Source organism: Gallus gallus, chromosome 4 (assembly GCF_016699485.2).
Source record: "Gallus gallus isolate bGalGal1 chromosome 4, bGalGal1.mat.broiler.GRCg7b, whole genome shotgun sequence".
NCBI lineage: Eukaryota > Metazoa > Chordata > Aves > Galliformes > Phasianidae > Gallus > Gallus gallus.
Genome location: NC_052535.1, coordinates 80,026,640 through 80,050,078, shown reverse-complemented (window position 1 = coordinate 80,050,078; position 23,439 = coordinate 80,026,640). Strand labels below are relative to the sequence as shown.

Here is a 23,439-nt window from a genome sequence, read left to right as displayed (position 1 = left end):
TATTTTCTAAGGAGGGCACAGCTTCTTCTACGTTGCTCATACAGCTCTTCAGGAAGAGAGTGGGGTAAAGAAAACACTGTAAATAAGTAATAAAGAAATGGAATAAACTGTATCATAAAATCGTTAAAGGTGGAGAAGACCACTCAGATAATCTAATTCAGTCATCAACCCACTAAACGGTGTCCCAAAATAAAGAAATGGAATAAATAAGGAACAAATAGTGTGTGAAGAAGTCAATGACAATGCAAAATACTGAAATGAAGGCACAGGATGGGCAGAACACACAGAGATTTGTTCTGTGTATGGCTGTTTATTGCAGGGAGGTCAAGGTTAAAACCTGCTGAATTCTTTCGTTCTTCAGCTGTGCAGAAGCCTATGCCCTTGATTCAGTGGAGTGCTAGGAGAACACTCATTTCAGCTGCAACTGCATGGTTCCCCTCTCACCACACAGTGTCACCCTCACACCAGTTATGCCACAGCTCAACTTCACAGCAAGAGAAAAAGGCAAAAAGAAGTCCTGCTCTGATGTGCAGAAGGAGGGAGCTTTGCTGTACAAGAGCTGCTAATGACTGACAAACCCAAATACACACAAACTGAGGAGTGGTGAAACCATTTCCCCTCTCATAAGCTTCTTCACAAGAAAAACAACAAAGCAACGGATAGTTTAGAACCAAATTTTATTAAAGAAAAACCTGTAGTGCAGGTTCTCAGGACAAATGCATACCTTTGGATGCAGTGGAGTACACAGGTACGTATACAGTAGTCTGCCTGCTACATGTTTGGAAGCTGAAAGAGACTGTGATAAACCATACTGCACAGTTCATCACCATCATTAAAAGTTGCCAAAACCTTGGTTGTGGACCACTAACAGATACTTGGTTATGTGTGTGCACTACATATTGCACAAGACTTTTGATTAAGCTATTAATTGTGCAATAGAATCACAGTTAAGTGTTACATTAAGCATATTCAAACATATATTTGATTTCTTCCTTCTCAAAAACAGCACGTCACTACAAAACTGCCATTAAATGTTACATATTTACAATAATATACAAATAACACTTTTCCCCGTTTATGACAATGCACCAGTTATGGATTAATCTCATTCTTCCCTTGAGTCCTGATACAAAGAAACCTGGTCATGGTCTCCCAGAACAAAAACAGGAAAAGGCATGTACGGATATCACAAATACTAAAATGTGCAAAGGCAGAAGGAGAGGACTGCAGCATACTGACTGCCACTAAGAGTGTTTGCATGGATTGCAAGGGTCCTTTGCCAGAAATCTGGTCAGAAACACAGTGTTAAGCATTTAGAATCCTATGATTCTACGATTTTCCAACATTAAGGTTGGAAAAGACCTGTAAGATCATCTAGTCCAACCATCCACCTACCACCAATATTGCCTGCTATACCATGTCCCATTCATTGATCGTATTTTAAAAAAAGCAGTTGCAAGTAGTTAAAAAATGTAGTTGTAATTAGTTTGTGGGTATACAAAATACACTCATGTTAACCATTGGAATAAGAATTCCAGGTGAAATCAGCTGTGTGCATATGGGTGCAGAGAGATGACAACTGCAGCTACATTTCAGATTCCCCATGGATGAATGCCCTTCGTCTGGAACACAGTTTACCTGACAAAGTCTGTGAATCTGCATGGCCATAAAATAGGGTAGAATTTGGCCCCACAGTACAAAACAAATGATGCTCCACATGAACAACAAAATGAGGATCGCTTTGGAAAAATTCGCAAGTAGTGTGCCAAGTTTAGCTCTCATTTTATTGGCTTTGCCAAGAACAGTACCTCTAACAAGCCTGAAGATACTGAGTTTGGTTTAATCATCCTTTTTTTTTTCCACTTTATTCCTATGGATAATGCCAATGAAATATATATGGTTGATTTGTCCAAGTTGGGAAGGAAAGATTTTGGACTCACATGTTGGAACAGCCAGAGATGCAGGTAAATATGACAACATTCATCCTTTACTCTTAAAATGGAAAATTCTCCCATTCCAAGTCTCCTTCTTTCTCAAATCTTTCTCCAATATCTAATCCTGGGTGAATTTATATCTCTAGCACAGATTCATGAGTGCGAGTGCAGAGTTATGATCATACAATCATTGAATTGTTTGATTTGGAAAGGACCCCAAAGGGTCTTCTAGTCCAACTCCTCTGCAATGAACAGTGACCCCTACAGACTGATCAGATGCCCAAAGCCCCCATCCAGCCTGCCATTGACTGTCCCCAGGGATAGGGCATCCACCACCCCTCTGGGCAGCCTCTGCCAGTGCCTCATGATACCGGGATACTTTAATTTGGGTGAGGAAGGGCAGTACAGCTGATGTCTTCCAAAACCTCATTTGTGATGTTCTGGTGTGATATTTTTTGGAATGATTTTTTGCTCTTGCAAAGAAACACATCTACGGTAAATCAAAGTATGGGTACAGCATTGTGAAAATAAGTGGTAAATAAAGTACAAAGGGTGGAAGCACCTTACAAGCTGATCGAGTTCAGCAGCTCTTCTGAGCTGCTATTCCTTTGCAAATTTTTTTTTTTTTCTGTTTTTTTTTTCCCCTCAGTCACACCAAAGAAGATAAAAATGAGTAAATCCCCTTTTGACATCAGGCCAGCTTGCTGGCAGAACCACAATCAGAGAAAACTAACTCAGACGAGACTGAGATGAAGAGGGGAGAATTCTTTCCTCCATGTGATTAGGTTTTCACTCCAGTGCCTCCTGCCCTGTGGCAAATGTATCTCGTGCCATGCACCCATGAAGAAATAAATCATAACGTGGCAGTGACAAATAAGGAAGGAGCTGTACTCAAATGTCTGGTGTGTATAGGAAATGTAAGAACTCTCTGTACCTAAAACTAAAATTTCTATTTACATGTTCAGTAAACTCCAGTGTCTGGCATTTACCCTCAGGAGTGCTCTGCCTACTCATCAGCTCCATTCATCCTCTCTAAACTTTATAAAATCATAGGTCATAGAGGGATTCTAGCAGATCACATTTAAGCATTATAAGTCCAATACCCATCATTAATCCATAAAATAACTCTTCTCCCTTGCCTCCCAGCTCAGTGCCATGCTAAGGAGGAGAACTATTAGCAACTGGCCTGCATTCATCTCAGAGGTAAAGCTGCATTGGAGCTGCCTCTGAAGCACATATAGATGCATTCTGGTTGGTGGGAAGCATACTCTTTTCCAGGTACCTCATATGTGATGTCACTGTGCATCTGATCTCTCCAAATTGGTAGTGCTGATATCTTAGTAATGTTATGCCCCTGGTGCTGCAGCAATTTAGACTTAAGGTTTAAAGCCTCCGTATGCATATTGAAAATGCAAGCTATTACAAATAGATTAAGGAAAATATAAAATCAAACACTCGTGGCAGAATTATACAAATTGATAACTCTGCCTTTCTCCTTGCATTTCTCTGTCCTGTATAACCTTGTGCTCTTCTCCCTCCTGCACCTTTCTTGCATACCTTCCCCATCTAACCTAGGTTCTACTCTACAAAAAGACCTCTGAGCTTTACAGTTATGTTATCTCAATCATCTCCAAGCTTCTCCAACAGGAAGAATCTACCAAAACTATCCAGTGACATTTAAATTTGCAATTTATTGGACTTGAGAGAAAGCCATTTGCCTCTGCCTTCAGGAAAGGTTGCATTCAGATGTGTCTCACCAACCCAACAAACTGTTCCCAAAAAAGACTGATGCCTGCTATTCTTCCACATAGCAATAGATCCTCTTTATTTCATCTACTTTCCAGGTTTAGAGGACTTGTGCAAACATCATATCTCATCCTCATAACCTGAAATGAGGCAGGAGGAGGTATTTGGGAGATTATGGGTACAGCTATCTGTCAGATATATTTCTTTCACTGAAGACAGACAGTAAAACCAATGTATACAAATGAGAGAAAAAAAATGCTAGTTACAGGTTTATCATTCCTTCAAGGAGGACAAAACCAATCCTGATCTCAGGCAGAAGTACCTGTTCTCCGGGCCAAGGAGCTGGAAGAAGGGCTTGAAAGGCAAAAGGGTCCCCAAAAGGTTTAAAGAATATGTGAGCCAAAATTAAATGTGAAAGTAGTAAAGAGTTGAAAGTGGAAAAGAGGCAGGGAGAAAGAAATGCAGAGAGTCAATATGCAGGGAAAAAAAAATAATAAAGAGAATGGAAATTTGGATCAATTTTTCTGTATAGTGTCACCAAGTACTTATCAGTATGTTCTAAGCATTAAATGATGGAGGTCATCTCTCCAAAGAGTTTAGCAACTCAAAAGTTAAACAACAAATAAAGAGAGGAGTGCATTTACTAGCAGAGACAGTAAATTGGGTATTTTCCTATGTTTCTGATGACAGTCTGTAACTGTTACCATTGACTGTCCTTCTGCGAACCTGATACATCTGAACAGGGTATTTAAAGTGCTCCTTTACTTTTTTCACTTGTGAATTGCCTACGTGAACACGAGTGATGTTTGGGATGTGCACTTCTCCTGTGTAGCTCTGCCTGTTTGCAATCCATAACAAGGTGCCTGCCACAGAAGCCATGTGGATACAAGTCTGCTCTTTTTCTGTCCGAGCATCTCTTTCGCACCTTAGAAAGATTTACTTCCTAAAGTGTTTTAATTTAATAAGCAAATGGTGTGAATGAATACATACATATATATGATTCTATGATATTTAAAAGAGAACAAGCCAATTTTGCCTCTTGATCTGCAAGATCAAAGTCAGTTTCAGTAAGAAATGAACAAAAGTAGCAGAAAGTGGACAAAACTATCAACAAATAACATAGAAATATAAGATATGCTAAGGAAGTTATTTGGAATGCCTGAACTTACTGATGATCAATATATTCCTGATACCATTAAAAATATAGGCAACCAAAGCATTCAGTGCTGCACGTATTATTGCTGCTTAACACGGCTTTATGTCCACTGCATTGCAACAAACTGGCATAAAAATGCAAATTCTACAGAAACTCAGAAATCAAGTCTGGCTAATAAAGTTCACATTTATATAATGCTTTCCAAGTATTGCAAAGAATAATTCTGAACTGAATTACTAGCGTTAGGGAAAGAATATACTTCTTTTTAGAATGACTATTAAATATCTTTCCTAAAAAGAAACTTCATCTAAAAGGAGACAAGAGATTGCAATTAAGAATATATTTGAAGAGAGATTATTAAAAATGATAATATTTGAATATAAACCATAACAGCTCTTTGATAAAGATTTGTTATGTCCAGCATACTCATAGCCTACCACTGCCTACAGGGCTGTATCGTTGCACTTCTGAAGGCATATTTCTAAGCCTTTCAGTATTTCTTGTCTTAAATACTGTTTTCCAGAAGAACATCATTATTACTGGCACATAAAGTATCTGGAAATAGTAATTATGACAAGCCTAAATTTTAAAAAAGAGAGAAAGAGAGAGACAAAAAGAATGTAAATATTCAGTTAAATGTAGCTCCAGAAATCACATTTTAAGTAATTTGCTACTCCATTTAGCAGGAGGAAAATTCAAAGCCTGAAGACTTAAAGAAGTACGACCTTGCATATTACAAAAACTGAACCCAACTTGCTGTACGTACATCAATTTCAGGAAAGAAAAAAAAAAAAAAAGGAATTTTGAAAGAAATATATTCTTTTGTCTTCAGACCATTCTGAAGTACGATTTGTGCAGACGACCAGTCTTCAATTCCCTGATGGTATGCATCATCCCCTGCACTTTATGCAAAATATTTGAAAAGAAAGTAGAAAATATTAAAAATGAGTCCATAGAATGGTTCCTGTTCAAATCTGGGATAGGTCTGTTGTTGGCATGGTGAAACCCTTCTGCACTCCTGTCTTTTATGGCAGCAAAAAGAATGGGAAGAAAACTGCAGAAGTATGCCAGCCTGGAGGGCTGACTTGTGAAGGACTATTAAAAAACTAAGAGTGCATAACTTGACATTTGTCAAAGACTGCAGGGCTTCAGCTCCTAATTGCTAAAGCTAACTGGGGGTCCGAGGTACTTCAAAACTTGTCACTTGATGATTGTACCTGAAACTAAGTGAAAAACATTGTACATGTAGCCATGAAAAGAATAAACACTTAAGCAGCATCAGAGGGCTAATACTGAAAGCAAATAATGAAAGCAAATAATGAATATGAAAATATAGACTTAATATTCTGAAAGCACTCTAAGCAGACTCTGTAACTACTTCTAGGCACTTAAATGCTATTCTAATGAGAGTTTTAGAAAGATTTTCACAGAGAAGTGTGATTAGGCTATTCGCCACTCTCAGGAAGAAAAATAGAAGAAATATGCAATTGGGTCTGGAAGAGGGAAAAAAAATATAGGAAGGGACTTCAGGGACAGTCTGGTTTACCCAGTTATGTTCTGCATCTCAAAAGATTTATAAAGGTGAATGGTTATAAATTTCTTTCTGATCATAAGCCAGAATGAAGATGGAAAAAACACAGCAGTATCAATCAACATATAAAAAGCAACTCTAAAAGTAAATGATTTGGCAATGAAATGGAAAATTTTAGTCTCTTTTTCCCCCAAAAGCTTCATTAAAAAAACTTAGAGCACAGTTTTATAGGAAACAAAGGGAACATCTTCAACTGCAACTGTCATTACTGTTACTGACTTAGCAACATCATATTCAAATTTACATAACATTAACAATTCAAAGCGTAGCAGAATCACTGGTTTGCCATCAAAAAGTGACAGCAAACAAATGCATTTCATTTCTTACAAATGAAAAAAACACACGTCTTTGTGTAAGGAGGATAGAAACCAATGCAGTTCCATTCTGCTAACCTCTATTAAAGAGGCAGCATGCAGTAATAGAGTATTCCCACTAAAGGGATTTCTCAGTGACTTAAAATACAGATAACCAATGTAGTAATGTCACCTGAAATCTGCTTTGTACTTGGAATTGATAATGGCAAACCAGTGATATGCCTTTGTTTGTCCAGAGGACAGTAAAGTAACAAATTGCTTTATGAGAACAAACACTTTTCCCACTGGCCAAGGGAAGCAGAAAACTCACCAAGAATGATATAATTCAATGAGAATATCCTCACAGAGTTCAAAGAAATTGGATGCGAATTGGAGCTGTAACAGCAGGTTGCCTCAGGCTCACACCATCTATTTCTTCACAGTCACTTCCACCACCCTCTTTAAAGGGTATTAAAGCACACATTAGTTTATATTGCTTTTATTTTTGAGAAATTAATTTACGCTGGGGGTGGTTGCGTGTCACTAGATGTCTTTGGGCATTTCTGAGCACATTATCTGGGTAGATCACCCTACAGCCATCTCAAACATCCAGTGCCAAAAGGAAAACCAAGCTGTAAATCTTGATGGCTGTGTAAGTATGCTTCATATCAGCACTTAATGGAGCATACTGAAAAGTATCAGGTGCTTTTGAAATTGCAAATACGTACAATTTAAGAAGACCACAAGTTCTAAATGATGCCAATACAATACCAGTTTTGTTGTTATTGGTTTTAGTATAGTCCACTGCCAATATTGATAGGAAGCACTGTACCAATTAATATAAGACCTTTGACCATGTAACACTGCAGAAAAGGAAGTTTAAGATACTGGGGTGCAAATTAGCAAGATCACAGCCAATGCTGCAATGTTACTGCATAACAATATGGTCCAGTAACAGTTTTCAAATCAAATTACATTATTTTTATTTCTAACAGTTGTGTACCTGTTTTGGATTATGGATATTTTTACAGTTATATATAATTGTGGTTGGTTTCAGTACTCTTTAAATAACAACAATCATTATAAGTAAAATAAAGAAGCAAGACTACTAATATTATGTACTCACTCTGAAGATCCTGAATAAACAGGAATTGATTTAGCCTCACAATACCCCTGTGAGGTAGGTAATTACTATCAGCTCCATTTTACAGGTGGGAAAACTGAGGCACATACAGGTTAAGTAATTTGCCCAGAGTCTGGGTACAGAATCCAGGTATGTGGGTGTGTGACACCCATCTTCTGTTTCTTAGCTAATCACCCTTCCTCACTAACAATCTTAACTGGAGTGTGTACAAACACTGCATGTACTCATGTGTGCACGTGTGCCTGGTGTGCAAAGAAAGAACTCTGTTTCTGTATATGCATGTAATCAGACTTAGGTAAAGGAGATACACACATATATAAGCATTTTAAGGTGTATATACATATATATATATATATATATCATGGACATAGTTCAAGAGATTCAAAACCTAACACTACAGATCATTTTCACTTGAAGATAAACTGCAAATGGGAAAATAGAAATGGTATTTTCTCAGTTTCAAAATAATTCATTTTTAAAGTTATTCTTGCCAGAGAGCTAAAGGCTTACTTTATTATCTGTTGGATATTGCTAATACAGTTATAACAATACTGACAACTCTTTAGAAAACAGCGCTTTTAAGACATGACAAACCAACCTTGCAGGAGTGCTGCATGAATCAAATTAATTAGCATTGAAAAACATTATTACAGGCACTACATTGTGCTAAGTGTTAATTAGAGTACCGTGTGGTTAAATATTCTTTTCCAAAAGACTGCTGTTATCAGAGACACAAATCACCCTGTTTTAAATGTATGAAAGTAGCTGCTAAAGAACAGATCGAATATGTGACCCAGTTCCAACAATGTCCTTAACTAATCAGACAAACAGTGGGAGAGCAATTCCAGTGCTTGGGTCTCCATCCCATTTCTTGTCCATGAGACTAGTCCCCTACTCACTTGCTCCATGCCCACTTCAGATTCATTTCACAGGAACAAGCAAGCTGTTTGCAATTCTATTTTACTGTCTGTTTTGTCTCATTTCCACTAGAGAACGCATAGAAAGCTAGAGAGAAGGGAAAGTTTCCAATGCACAGCAAATTCTATATCACACTTCTCTTTGAGAAATGCAGACTCAGTTCCACGTAACACCTTGGATTTAAGCACGCACTTGTTGAACACGACAGTTAGCTAAAGTACTGCTTCCCTCTTGGTCAGTTTGCATGGCACTCCACCACTACGTAGGCAGAAATTTTGGAAAGAATTTTGAATTTATTTTCCTGAGGAGTCTGCAGTATTTTGCAGCATCTTTAACTTTTTCATTCAGGTCATCTCATGAAGTTTCTAAACAAGATTTTCTTGTGCTTTACACATACATCCTGTGGGGTTTCTGAGAGCCCACACTACTGCACTGAATTATGACATCCCACTCTGCTGCATTTGACAACCATATGCTCTAGGATATCCACAGCTATGCAGAAGAATGACTCCAATGCATGGGGTAATTTTAAGACAGTTCTTTTGTGTCTTGCCAGCATACATTATTTACTGCTTGTTTACTCAGGCAGATGCAGCTAGCTACATTCCCTGCACGCAAGGTGGTGTGGGAGCTTGCCACTAGCATCAGCATGACATTCAGTGAGTAAAGAGCTATTTATCCTCTACTGAAGGCAAAAAGTGAAGAGATTATGCAGGTTTCCAAGAGAAGCGCCCTATTTCACCCCCTGCCCAACCTGCAGAAGTTGGGACCACTGCTGTGGTGGGGCCCGAGTGACACCCTGTGGTGAGAGAAAGGAAGCACGGACCTGATACCACTGATACAGGCCCTCCTCGTGCCCTCTGCCTTGTCAGACCAACACAAATGGAGGAGTCTGGGTATGAGTTTGCCCATCCCTGCCTCCAAAGTTGATATCCCAAGGGAAGATGCGGGTAGGAAAGGAACTGCAGCGTCCAAACTGGAGGAGGACTCTGACCTTCCCGGCATCTCTGCTCTAACAGCAAGTCTTAAAAAAAATAATCCTACAAAGACAGTGACCATGAAGACGTATTTACACTCTAAGGAAATTTAAAAAGAGACAGGCCATCAGCACGGGTTGTTACATGATAACAGCTCTGGCAGCTGTCATCATCCTAGAGGTGCTCACTCAGAAGACAAGAGGAGAGCAACTGAAATGACCGTCTGTAAGCGAAGGCACCTGGTCTGGGAAAAGCTTCACGCTGGTGTGTTTATCTCATACACGGGTGGGATCGGGGGAGGTTCTGGTGCTGAGGGTTTGTCAGGACTTGCTACACTTAAAGGAGTGTTATCCTATAATTATGAGATAACCTATTTAGCACTTTACTTTGTTTAATCCACAGAAGGGCTTAGGCCTAAATTCATTAGATTGTCTCACATGTATTTAAGTTAAGAGCTTGTACTGACTAGGAGCACATCCAGCTCCTTGCTCAGTCCTCTCCCAGTACAGAACCACTGTTGAGTTACGGCATTCTGAAACCATGTCATTGAGACCAACCAGCCCCTGGTCTGGTCCAGTGATGGTTTAGAAATCACCTTTTCAAGCTGAAGAGTCCCATCCTTCTGCTGAATACCTCAATTAAAAATATAATTAAAAAGTTACAGTCAACCCTCCTAAAAATAAACAGAGAGAACTAGAGCTTATACAGGAAAGAAAGAAGGTGGCATTGAATGTGCCCAGGGCTACACATTTGCTACTGTAGTTTGAGTTTGAATAACAAATTCTCAGGCCGTTAGTGAACACAAGATGTGCATCCTTCTCCACCAGTAACTGACGATGGACGCTTTTTTCCATGGGACTGTTAGGGAACCTTCTCTCCACCAGCATTTACAGCCATATTTGCAATTTTGTGACATCACCAGGGAAAAATAAAACGATACAGAGAAGAGTCTTTCGGTTTTTGCGTTCAGCTGTAAATATCAGCTAACCAGGTAACTGTGCATCTCTCTGGAGTTGATGCTCAAAACCACGCCTGAGTGATTGCCTATGAAAATAGAGGGGGGGGAAAAAAAAAAAAAGGACAGCATTAGTGTATTTCAGGTACTTCACAATAAATCCCCTTTTTATTGCAGGGACAAGTCAATCACATACACAGAGTGTCTTTATCAAACAACAGATCAGGTGAAGGTTGGTGCAACAGCTCCATGTACCTACAAGACACTTTCACCTAAAGCTTTTGCTCATGGTGGTGAATTTGTGGTGAATTCCTAGGGTTTCTATCCCAGTGACAGCATAAGTTGGTTCCCTTTGCAGCTTAAAAAGATGTAGTTGTCTTGAGGGGTGCAGGTGAGGGAGGAGAATGGCACCTGAGGCGTCCATTCAACATGCCACTGACCTGGGACTGGACACTGACCGGCATCAGCAATAGGGGAACTCTGTAGCTGTTCAAGTTGCCACTTCTCCCAGAAGGAGTCACTGCAAGGTAATGGTGTTGAGGAGTCCCAAGGTGGGGGTTGCGATAAAGTAGGCAACATAAAATATATAGAAAACAAAAAAAGTGGATGGGTGAGTCTGGAAATATTGTACTGCAGAAAGTCAAAAGTTATGAGAAGAGAGAACAACAGAAAGCTAGGCCTGCAAAACCCTGCTGTGCATGGAGCGGAGGTTGTTACAGACCTCTCCCAACAGGGAGGGAGAAAGATCACCAGAATTAGAAGGGATCTCCACAGTATAGGAACCTTCTGCAAATAATGTTGTAAAACAGAATTTTATATAAAGCACGGATTGCAACATGTTTTGTACTCTACCCAAATAACATAGAACAGGAATTTTCTTGGCAATAATGAGTGATACTGGACCCAGTAGAACATGTTACAAGTAACAAAATGGTACAGAGAGCTGAAATATAGTTTTCTGTCTTAAATACAGTCTTGTATCTAAAAGCTGTACAGTAGCTGATGAATATGGATGATTAGGATCCACAGAAATGAACTTTTTACGCTCTGCTGGAAATGCTTCTGGTGTTGACAATCTGGCAGAAGCACAAATCACCTCAAGAGCTGCATTTGCCAACTGTCTTAAGTTTCACATCAAAACATTGTAATCTTGCACCCTTTAACCTTAACGATGCTTTGCCCAGATACATGATATTTTTTTCTCTGTGTAATAAGTGCAGGATCAGGCGTATGTAGCCAGCAATAAGCAAGTAGAGATTATTTCCAAATGTGTCACAAATAAGGGTAGATTTTCTTTATTCCAGCACTACCAGCTGCCTTCTACAAATAGGCCAAAAGGGATTTTATACCATTTAAAGTTATATTTGTACACATTACTGGAGGTGTTTGAATGCTCCACTTCAACAGGAATCTCTGCATGAACTTTTTTAACATTCAGCCCTCTCCTCTAAACACTCTGGAGATAGGTTGATCAAACAGTTTTAACAGAGACTTTGTTTTTCCAGGTTTGTTTTTGGAACTAATTCCAATAGAGTCAGGAGTGCAAACAAGGTCTTACAAAATCTGAATGAAAACAGTGATACTCATACACACTATTTGTCAGAGAAAATAGAGAAATACACAAAGACAACAAAGCAGGAGGGTGGACTCTTCCATTGTACTCTAAAATAACATCTCCAAGAACCTTGAAGTAGCATGAGGTTCAGCAAATGAAAATGAAGATATCTACAACAAAAAGTAAAGATGAATCCCACATCAAAGAAATCTCTCTTCTCCCATGATTCTCTTACCTCAGGGTACCTCTGGCACAGCTAATACAGATGCCCTTCTGTGGGTTCATGAAAACATTACAGTTGCCTGTTACACCATGAAAGGATTGTCACAAATCCCAGAGGCTTTGGATTATCTGATTTATTTTCACAAGACTTGTACGAATGGAACTGGAGAGCTTTTTCCATTGTCCTACACTTTTCAGATTGTGACCCAAACACACTCTGAACACAAAGGTACATTTTGCAGGAAATGAACTTAACAGATCAGTACTCTACGCTACACTACAAACAACCACAGGGAGCCAGGATATACACTTCTATCTGACACTGAAATCGTTTGCTCAGAGTTTCACAGAAAGTTTGTCTTAAAGGTTCTTTATGAGCACCCCATGAATACTAGTAAATTAACAGCTAAAACAGGAAAGCTCATAATATTTTTAATACAGGAATAAATTTAATGTTTTTAATAATGAAAATTTTAAATGCCTCTGAGATATAATGGCAAATATAGCAATGGATCTAGATACAATCTGAAATAATGGAAACATTGACTCTACAAATTCCAGTGGCATACATCTGATTTTCCACTAATTCAGGGGATTTTTGAGCTAATTCAAATGCTACCAATTATGTCCTGTTCTACGAAATATAATTTCTCCCTAAAATTGCCTGAGTAAGTCTCCTGACGTTAAACTCTACTGCCTCTGTACTCGTGCTTCTGTATAGCATGCCTATCCCTACATTAATCTGTATTACAAGCAAGCAAAATGAAGATAATTGAGATAATACTTAGTTAGTGGTGTACTACCTGCTTTTTCCCAAATCTGAGCAGAAAATGATGAGGAGAAAAAAAAGCTAAAATGAAAATGAACATCAAGTAAAAATGAGTTACTTACGAAAATGTATGAACTAAAAATGAAGTTACCTCTTGCGTTACCTAGCGTTTGAGAGTCCAGATCATCATCAATAAACTCCTCACCCTGGATGATGTTCTGGGTGTCCTCACTATGATTAACAGGGCTTGTCATCTCTTGCTCTTTTTCATTGTGCATCTGGGCATAGACATTCCTGCCTGGTAGTTTCCTAAATGGGACAAGGAGAAAAAGTCTTATGATGGAAGTCGTTTATACCACACACATGCTGACAACAGAGCAGACCTGCAGCAGCAAGAAGTTGTACTAGAATCACATAATAGGACCAGTCACACTCTTCCTTAATTTTATGTTTACAACCTAAAGTTATCAACTAATTATTCTCAGCCAGTTTTATTTAATTGCCTCACAAGGATACTCAGAGCTGTGTAAGATTTAAGCATCAATTTTTCTTACTAAGATTGATAGAAAATAAACAAAAATAATAATAAAAAATACTAAAACCACAGAAAGGCTATTTTCAGAAAGCAGTAAAAAGTCCCAACAGGCATTAATTCCTGATTCCAGACATCTCCACAAACATTAAAGCTGAGTCACAATAAGTCAAGCCCACCTCCCCACTCAGAGTGGACTGACACTGGAGGTTAGTGTTCAATGACACTCCCATACTGTACTAGGGTTGAGGGTAAAGAAGCAGGAGAAATCCAGCAGATAGTGAAGGAAAAGAGATCAAAGGGCAACACACCAGAGTCCAGGAGCAAGGGGTATGGATTAAGGAGGTAAACCAGCATAGGTATGGGAAAGTAAGAAGATCTTGTTGCCTCCTTGCAGGGGAGGCTGGGTAGAGATAAGCAGGCAGCATTGAAGCAGTACTGGGAAACGATGGATTAGACCAAGCTTTCTATGGAAGACAGTGTTTAATTCATTCACTTTGAATTGTATCTAGAGAAACAAAAATTATGTTATGAAATGGCTCTATCAGTTTCAACGAACAGTTAGCACCATAGCTGAACCTGGGAAGCTTTAAAGTAAGTATTAGTAAAGAGTCCTTAACTAGATTAAGTGAGAATTGTAAAATCAAAGAGGAAGAAATCAGGAGCTTCTCATTTTTGCAACAGAATTTATAGTTTAAACATTCCTAGGCAGCCATGGCCTCTGTTATAGCTTTGCTATCTGAAATCAGCCTGGGCACATGAGGGCATCCTTTTCTATTCACCAAGCAGATACTTCTGATTAGGGAGATGCAGGCTGTGAGCTCCGTTTCCATGTAGCAAACAGCAGCCTGACAGCTCAATCGGCATGACAGCAGGTCATGGCTAAGTCCATGCACAAACACAAATCATTACAATGGGCAGACAATAAGAAAAAAAAATGGAATATGGGGTTCAACTGCTGAGGTTAAGGTGGAGTTTCTGCTGTGCTCCTTTAGCTACAGTGCAAAGACAGAAAGATTGACAGTAATTCTTAGGTCTCTCTCTAAAAATGACCATCTTCCCCTCTATATTCTGGCAGCAGTATCATAACAGGAAAAAGATATGTGTTTCACTGCTTTGGCTTTTGAGTTTAAATGTTATTTTGAAAGAAAGGTTCTATTCCAAGTGGCACCATTTTAATTTGAGATAAAAGTTTCTGCAGGAACCTGATTTGATAATAAACTTTCAATACAACACAAATAATTACAGCAAACAGAAATTGCTAAAGTGAAACATGAGTGGAAGGGATGTCCTCCCTTTGATTTGAACTAACCAAGAGATGAACTGCATCTTCTATATCTGAACCTATGTATGTACACATACTGATCTGTATAACTATGTGTATACACACACACACATACACACACACACACACGGGTTGCTCCAAAAGAAATCCCTCCTATTTATTTTCACGGAAACTGCAACAGCTACGAAGAGTACAACAACACTATTAGAGAAAGCAAATTCTCAGCTACCAAATATTCTTTTTCAACACATGAACAGCTATGAACAAGATGAACAAGAAAGAGCCTGCATCCCATGCTTGTAAAAATTTGCACCAGCAAAGATGACCCAGCTCCTGTCACCACTGCTGAAATGCATCACCCACTGCCTCACTGTGCTCACATCCATTGTTTGGTCTCTATAAGCATTCAGCAAGCATCAGTGAATGTCAGTGAGTGCCATTTTTTCTTCATGGAGGAATTCAGTGACACACCTTTGTTTCATCCACACTTCCATGTCTGACGCCATTTTGTCAGCCTGCCCCTCTGCTGCCATCTGCCACACAGCAACCAAATGTAATGGAATATTGGCAGGAAGGTTCAACCTCTACTGCCATACCACCAACATTCACCTCTCATATTGTTAGCCAGAATAAAAAAATTAGTTTCAGAGCAGCCTTCATATATATAAATTAGATATTTTATTGCATTATTTATAAGCAGCACAAAGAAAGAAATCTAATTGGTTTTACTCTTGTGTACCTCAGTGAGCATGGAAAAAAATAAAGCACAGGAACAACCAAATGCAAATGAGAGGGATGGATAAAGTGTTTGATAGCACAGTGTTAAGCTGGTATGACTACTTGAGCAAATCTGAAGGCTTTTGCAACATTAACAAAGCCAATCCCTGTATCATTCTCCTGCCATTAATTGAGGTAAAAAAGCCATGGTAAAAGAAAGAAGGACACACCTCATTACAAAACCAAATACATTAGGTAATTCATTGTGATTTTCTTTCTTTTTTTTTTTTTTTTCTTTTAATGCCCGTAACTTCAGACAGTTTATTATGTGTTTGCTAATGAAACTAGTCGTGTGGAAAACAATATTCAGATCAATCAGACCTGCATCCAATCTGTCAAATTCCTCTCCTTTCAGTCCACCACCAAATTCCTATGGGAAACAAAAGAATGTCTTTGCAGCACATCTGCAGAATTAGACATATGTTGCTACAAGAACTGGGGGATCTTCTCAAAGCTGTACCTCTGACAGATTTTAGATGCATCAATGGCATTATCAAGGAATTTTTGACATAATACAATTTTATCTACTTCAAATCCATATGTCACACCAGACCTTTACAGCAAGGACAGCTGTTAATCTGACTGTTATCTGCCTGGATTTTCCGAGGCTGTAGTATGTACCTGAAACCAGGTCAGTAGGGTGCATCCTTTGGTGTAAAATCTGAGGCTTCAAGTTGTGTATGTGTTAAAACTTACTAGTCTTAACACATCATCCCAGTCACCATCACCCCAATACACACTATTAAATGTGAGTGAATGAAGAAACTTCACAAGTGCGTGAGTAAACATTAAACTTACCATTGTTATGAGCACTTCTTTATGGGTTATGAATAAAAGGAGAAAAGGCATAAGCTGATATTTCTCACTCACCTAAACCTCATGAGCCCAGTGCTGCCCAGTATAGATCCTTCATGGACAATATAAAGCTCAGGTAACCAGTGTAGTATCTTAGATTCTAACAAGCAGTATGGATGGGAAGAGGAACTTTACAGGTCTTGTGAAGGCATATATAGGCATTTGACATTTTATTCACGATAGAGATCTCTGTGTTTCATATTGGTTAAAGTTTTACACAGAGAAAGTTCCACCAGACTCAAAAAAATGATAGTACAAGTCTCTTCAAGAGGCAGTTTATCATGTGCCAGATGTTCTGTTTACTTGGGACAGCCACACTGTGGGATGAAACAGGATGGGGATGCTGAATCTTTGCAAAAGATAGGTCTGTTTCTGGCAATTTTCCAGTTGCTCCACATTGGTCTAACTTGTAGGAAGGAAGCTGCTACCCCTGATTACCCAGAAAAAAAGATGTGTGTACCCTGATGTGCTTTGCTCTTCTTAAGGAAATAATTTGTGTTGAGTCCAATGTAGCTGTTTGAAGTAGGCAGAGCTGAAATGCTTGGTTCTACATAAAAGACTACTGTGAAAACAGGACAAGACATGAAATGTGACCCAAGAGATTACTATCAGCAAAATGAAAATTGAAAGCACATTTATAAGAACAGAGAGTAAGATTATGCGAGAGTTTATCCGGGGGGGTTACCCCTCAGCTGCAAAATGCATGTGCTTTGCATCCTTCGCTGGAGACAATTATCTCTGCTGCACATGCCTGCTTTGAGGACCATAAAAATATGAACGGGTAACTTAATTCTCTACAAAACTAATGAACATCCCAGCACATGGTTTTGACTGACCCCTTCAGGTTACACAACTTTTAGAAGGTATTTGAGAAAGCAATTGGCTTACTGCATTCACAGATTCTAACCAGTTCATACCAGAAACTGCTTACACTTAAAACTGTTAAGCAGTATGAAACAGCAGGAGGGGGATGAGATATTGATTCCTACTCATTTAAACTCCCTAGTTTATTTGCCTTTCAATTCCCACCTTGTGGAACCAATACTCATTGGCCTTTACGTGGCTTCACTCATTTTCCAGAGGCTTGATTAAGATTCTGTTTAGTTTAAGAAATAGAAACATATTCACATGGCAAAATATATAGAATAATGCCTCATGCTTTTGGAATTTAAATAAAATTAATAACAATAATAATCCATTAAATAGAATATTTTATTGTGGTGCAGATTTTACTATGTTTGGATTCATGTTCAGATGAATGACTTCTTTGTGCTTTAAGGCACTCCTGACTTGCTCGCCTCTTTCATTTTGGAAATCTTTTATACATGCTATAATTTTGATTTCAGAGGAAGTTTTTATGAAATATTACAGACCATTAAATTAGTGCCTTTTTATATATATATGTATATATATAAAACTAAGTGGCATGGACTGGGACTAAACTTGCTCTCATGGAACATAAAAGCAGTATAAGCAAGGTGGGGGAAAGAAGATAGCTTTTCTTCAGAGGCTGAAAATGAGATAGTTAGTCAATGAGGCAGAAAGATAACAGTTCTGCTCCATGTTGTAGAAATGACCCAAGAGGGGGTTCATTTACCAAAAGTGGTGCTAGACAGTCCCAGAAATAAAAAAGAATTACATATAAAATGATGTAAATTTAATTGAAGTAGACTCACAGAGATTTATGAAAACACAGCATTCAGTTTTAGGGTACAGGTGGTAGTTGACACACAAATTAAAAGATGAATACTATCACACACACTTAGGGAACAGAATTTGTTACTGTTAACCAAGTAAAATTCCTATGCAGAAAAACTATCTGCTCTGGATTGGTTAAGCCAATATACTGTTGGTAAGCAGAAGTGAAAAATAATAAAAGAATGATTTCACATTTTCCACTAGTAACGTAATGATTAGTTGACAACTTTGATGTGGATAAATTACAATTTTCCTTTCTTCCACTTTGCTTAGTTCAGACAGCGCTATTTGCCTTCTCTATGTCATTGCCCATGGGCACCCAGTGTGGAAGAAAAGAATGAAAAAATCCTTCCTGGATGACGATGTGAAACCCATAGAAAATATAAACATCGTTTTAAAAGGAATAGATGATACGTTCTTTTACTGAACCAAATTCAGCAAAGATGGGATGACATAGAAAATAATATATGCAGTTCTCTGATCTGTTTAAAAAAAAACTGAACTGACTTCTCTAAAATATTTTCCAGCTGTTTCATACTGTTCTGGTCAGAAGAAGCAGCTGTAGTCCATTTTACCTGGATAGTTAAACAGCTGAAGCATACTACTGAGTGTTGTAACATATTGTTTGCTTGAGGCATCAGACCGGCGATTTCCATACTCAGAAAGGAAGAGCAAAGCAAAGAAAAATTATTCTTGACTTATCTAGTATTCATGCTTGCTGCCATGTGTCACAGCCACAGTGAGTTTTAGCATCTTACTGCCATACTGAAAATTTCCCCCCAGAATGTCTGAAACAAACTTTGTTCACTAGCAGGATCAGACTGGAATCAGAGAATATCCCAAGTTGGAAGGGACCCATAAGGATCATCGAGTCCCCCTCCTAGAATCAGTTTTTAGAAAATATCAACATTAAAAATTAAAAATTTATTTTTCACGTACTGGGCAAATCTTTTCAAGTACTGAATTTAACACTGAGTAAAGAAATGTCCTTTGGGCTGGCAAAGAGAGGCAGTAATCCAAGCCATGTTAGTGCAGTCTTTTCTAGACAACCTGCTTTTCCTATGCACCAAGGTAAACTGCAAGATCTGTAGACCCAAATACTGTAATGATAAAATTAAGATTCATAAACCTTTCTCCGATTCTGGGGGAAGAAAAGGAATTTTAGCACTTTTCTGAAAGGAGCATCAGACTATCAGTTATGTAACTGAAAGGAAAGGGCCACAAAATCTGTTACATCTCTGCCTCACTTTTGTGAATCATACATAAAAATTATGGACAGTATTAACACTTCAACACATAATAGATTTTTGTAATTCCTATGTGGAAATGATTAGTATTTATATTTTCATGTGTTGTCTGAGGGCCCAGAAAGTTTTATTCCACGGAAATAATCTCATAAACTTGAACGATTTTTGTTAAACATAGCATTCTTTCATCAAATTAATTCTTAATATACAGGCATACAGCACTGACAAGCCTTCATGCATTGCAGGTTGGCTTATAACTAATAAAAGACATTTCAGTTTCATAACCTCAGTCCCATGGGCCAGTTTGTAAACCTACACACTCTGTTCCAACATTAAAGGGATTGCACTTGTAAGTAAATACTCCATGGGGATCCAGCAATTTAATTTAAGTCCTTATAAACACAGGAGATTTTTTTTTAAGGGATTAGACATTTGTGGGAGAGGAGTTCATGGGGAACACATGGGGAAAAAGAGACTTTTCCAATTGAACACCAATTAGGCTCTCAATATTGTTCGAAAACCAAGTTGTATTAAAAAAAAGATGTAACTAGAAAAAAAAATCATCTTGAAGATCTTAGGAGGAATAATTAAAAATAATTGTGCCAAATATCTCAGAAAGAGGTATGATATAGACCAAACCTGAATATTACTTCATGGCCATTCATCAATGGCAGGTGCTACTTTCAAGCTACAGAGAAACATTTGAACATATGTCATATTTCTCCTTACTTGCACCCAAATTCCACCTCCACAAAATATAAATGCAAATGACTTTCACAAATTATATATGGAAGTGTGTGAGACATTAAGGCTCAGAATCTGCAAATGGTACCGTAGTTTCCTTCTTAATAAAAGCTCTATTTATAAAGAAATGGCTCATTGGGCATTTTAGAAAGAACTCAGGGAAAATAATTCTTTTTTCTTCCTTTCTTGCATATTTTATACTTCTTTTGCCATGCAGTAATTGCGCCTGTTATTTAATTGCTCTCATTTAAGAGCTAATAAAAGATATAAGTCATGCTGCTTTCAAAACACATCACAAGCAAGTTTTATGATTCCATACTACAAGCAACAAATCCTCCATGTATTGCTACTGAAATAATATAATTACATCTCATCAACCATTTTTATGCTTTTTCTTCCTGCAGGCACGTAAAATAGGGAAATGGATTTTTATTTAGTTACAAACAGTCTGATACTGCATTATGTGCTTTGTCCTTAAGAGAAATCAGTCACAATGGGCTCTAAGCAACTCAGATTCTGCAGTAAAAAAATGAAGAGATGCTTGGCAAAGGTTTTTCTCTGTTCATTTAAAAACTCTCACCTATACAGACTCTTAGATGCTATTTACTCTCATTGTTATCACAAACTCAGTGCCACATCCACTTCTATAAACTTACGTTTATTACAAGTAAAAATGCATCTTGAAACAATACAACAAATCAATAGAAGGCCTTACTGAGTAAAGATTTGATAATAATAGAGGCTTGCTTCCAGTTTTATCAAACCCAATAGCTACTCAATGCCCCAAAGGTATAAAAACGCTAAGAAGATCGCCAACAATAACACGAATTCATGAAAAACAAACAAAATCCTTTAAATCACACATCATCCAAGTAGCTATTATTAAAACCAATAGAGGACTAAAGGTCTTCCAGACTGTTAAAGGTGGGCAAGGTAACTATTGTCACTTTTGAGGAAATGTCTCACATAAAGGCAACTTCAAAAATTATTTCTACCTTCAGCACACCGCAGTGTCAAATTAATGCTAATCTATTTCCATCCCTTAAACTGTGTGGCATTGTCCCAACATTCAAAACACAACATGTGCAAAGAGAAACTCCGCAGGGTTGTACCTTTTGACTAAACTGCATTGCAGATGTACTTACTGTCCTGATAGCTTTAGTTTATTTGTAATTGCTAAGAGTAATGAGGTAGGAATTAGTCAGGAATAGCATCATCTTTTTTGACAGTATTATTTAAACAAGCTGAACAAACTCTCCATAGTTCCCATATTGCTGCTATTTATCTTGGAACATGGCAAGCAAAACCGAACACCAGTGCAGCATCTTCATTTCTAGGTTCAGAAAAAAATGTGATTTTCAAAGCAGTGGACTTCAACCTCCCTTCCAAACAACAAACTCTTTTCAGCTGATCTTTAGGTAAGTCCAGATCTCAAAATATGTATGTCATTCATTAAGGTTTACTTGCCTTTTGAACTTGTAGAGGATGAAAGCTCCAACTGCGACTAGACAGATAACAAAGAGAACCACAATAGCCCAGTAGCCACTGCCTCCTCCAATTCTTTGAGAGTCTGAAATAAAACATGGAACAATTGCTTAGCATGTCCTCTTTTAGACCATCCATAGTTTTGGGGATTCTAAAGATATCAAAGGAAATGATGATATATACTACGTAAATACAATGCAAAAGCAGGGCTGTACTAATTTTGCAAATGGAGAAACTAGGGTTAGGAACAGCAATTGAGCTCATCAAAATCATACAGTGCTAGAGGCTAGAATGAATGTGGGATAGTTCCAGTTCCAGCTTTTTTAGCTGGAAAATGGATACTAGTCCTTTAATAAGTGGTTTCCAATATTGACCAGACAAGGTACCACAGTGAAACTGTAACATGATTCTGCATTAAAGAGGCTAGATTAAAAAAAACTTTAAACTTCTACTGAGAGTTGATAGATAAAGTATCGCATCAGTATTGATTGTGGTCAGTTAAGCTTTCCTCCCGCAACACATCCAAGTAAAATACAAGAATATATTACTGAAAACGATACACAAAGACTATGGGACAATTTAATATGAGACTGAAGTCAATTTTGAATTTTCTTGTTAAAACATCATTTTAACATAACTATTCAAAATTCACACTCCCTTCAACCAGTTTTGACCTAAAGAGAAAATCCAGAGTTGGAGGAAATAAATTAAAACAAACAAAAAAACAAACAAACAAACAAACAAAAACCCTATTTCATTTGTTTCAAACAGAGAAAAGGTAGATCTTTCCTTTCAGGACAGCATTAGCAGAGCAGTTCAGAGCTTTATGGGGACCCTACATCAAGATTCAGTTCCATGGATCCACGTGCGTGACACAGTTTAGCACAATGCTGTGATACCATACTACGTCACAGATGTGTGGAATTATATTATCAGAGTTAAGGACTTAAGAAGCTCTGCTTTCTTGGAAGATAGCACAGATGGTTACTGGATGGTTTTTTTGGAAACCTGGTTAGCTCTTCCCTGGCCATACAGAAAACAGCAAGAAGTTTGTGATATGATATAAATAATGCTATATGACAAAACAGAATTACAGAAGAAATATTTATTTGGTGACGACTGGTAAAAAACATCACCAATACACACAGAAGCATTATATGTGTATATATATAACATATACACATGTATGTACATATGTGTGTCTATCTATATGTAATAAGTCCCAAGTAAATACATGCATTTGTATGTATGTACATATACACATACTGATATGGAGACTTTCTCCTTAACCCATCTAATAAGCTCCCAAAGTTTTATTTATATATTTACCTGAATCAGAGTCTGCTAATGTCACTAAGACCCAGTATCCTCCCCGCAGAAAGAAACTGATGTTGTGTGCATTCAAGGCCTGCTTTATAGCTGCTATTCTCTGAAAACACAAAAGAGAGAATGTCTCACTCTTCTTTCACTCAGTTCTACTTTGAGAGACTCAATGCTCTGAAAAGGAAAACCTCCAGTTTATTGTATGGAGAGAAAGTTAGAAAGCACTTGTCACT

At 37.9% G+C, this 23,439-nt stretch overlaps 1 protein-coding gene across 1 annotated transcript in view; it reads right to left on the bottom strand.

Annotated features, from left to right (window-relative positions):
• Positions 1 to 660: 660 nt before the first annotated feature.
• Positions 661 to 23,439, bottom strand: part of SORCS2 (sortilin related VPS10 domain containing receptor 2) — a 534,993-nt gene continuing 512,214 nt past the window's right edge. The window contains exons 24-28 of the mRNA XM_046940567.1: positions 23,213 to 23,312; positions 21,866 to 21,968; positions 13,424 to 13,569; positions 11,155 to 11,234; positions 661 to 10,803 (exon numbers count right to left, since the gene is read on the bottom strand). Coding sequence (XP_046796523.1) covers positions 10,780 to 10,803; positions 11,155 to 11,234; positions 13,424 to 13,569; positions 21,866 to 21,968; positions 23,213 to 23,312 — 453 coding nt within the window. The 3' untranslated portion in view covers positions 661 to 10,779. The remainder of the gene's footprint in view (positions 10,804 to 11,154; positions 11,235 to 13,423; positions 13,570 to 21,865; positions 21,969 to 23,212; positions 23,313 to 23,439) is intronic.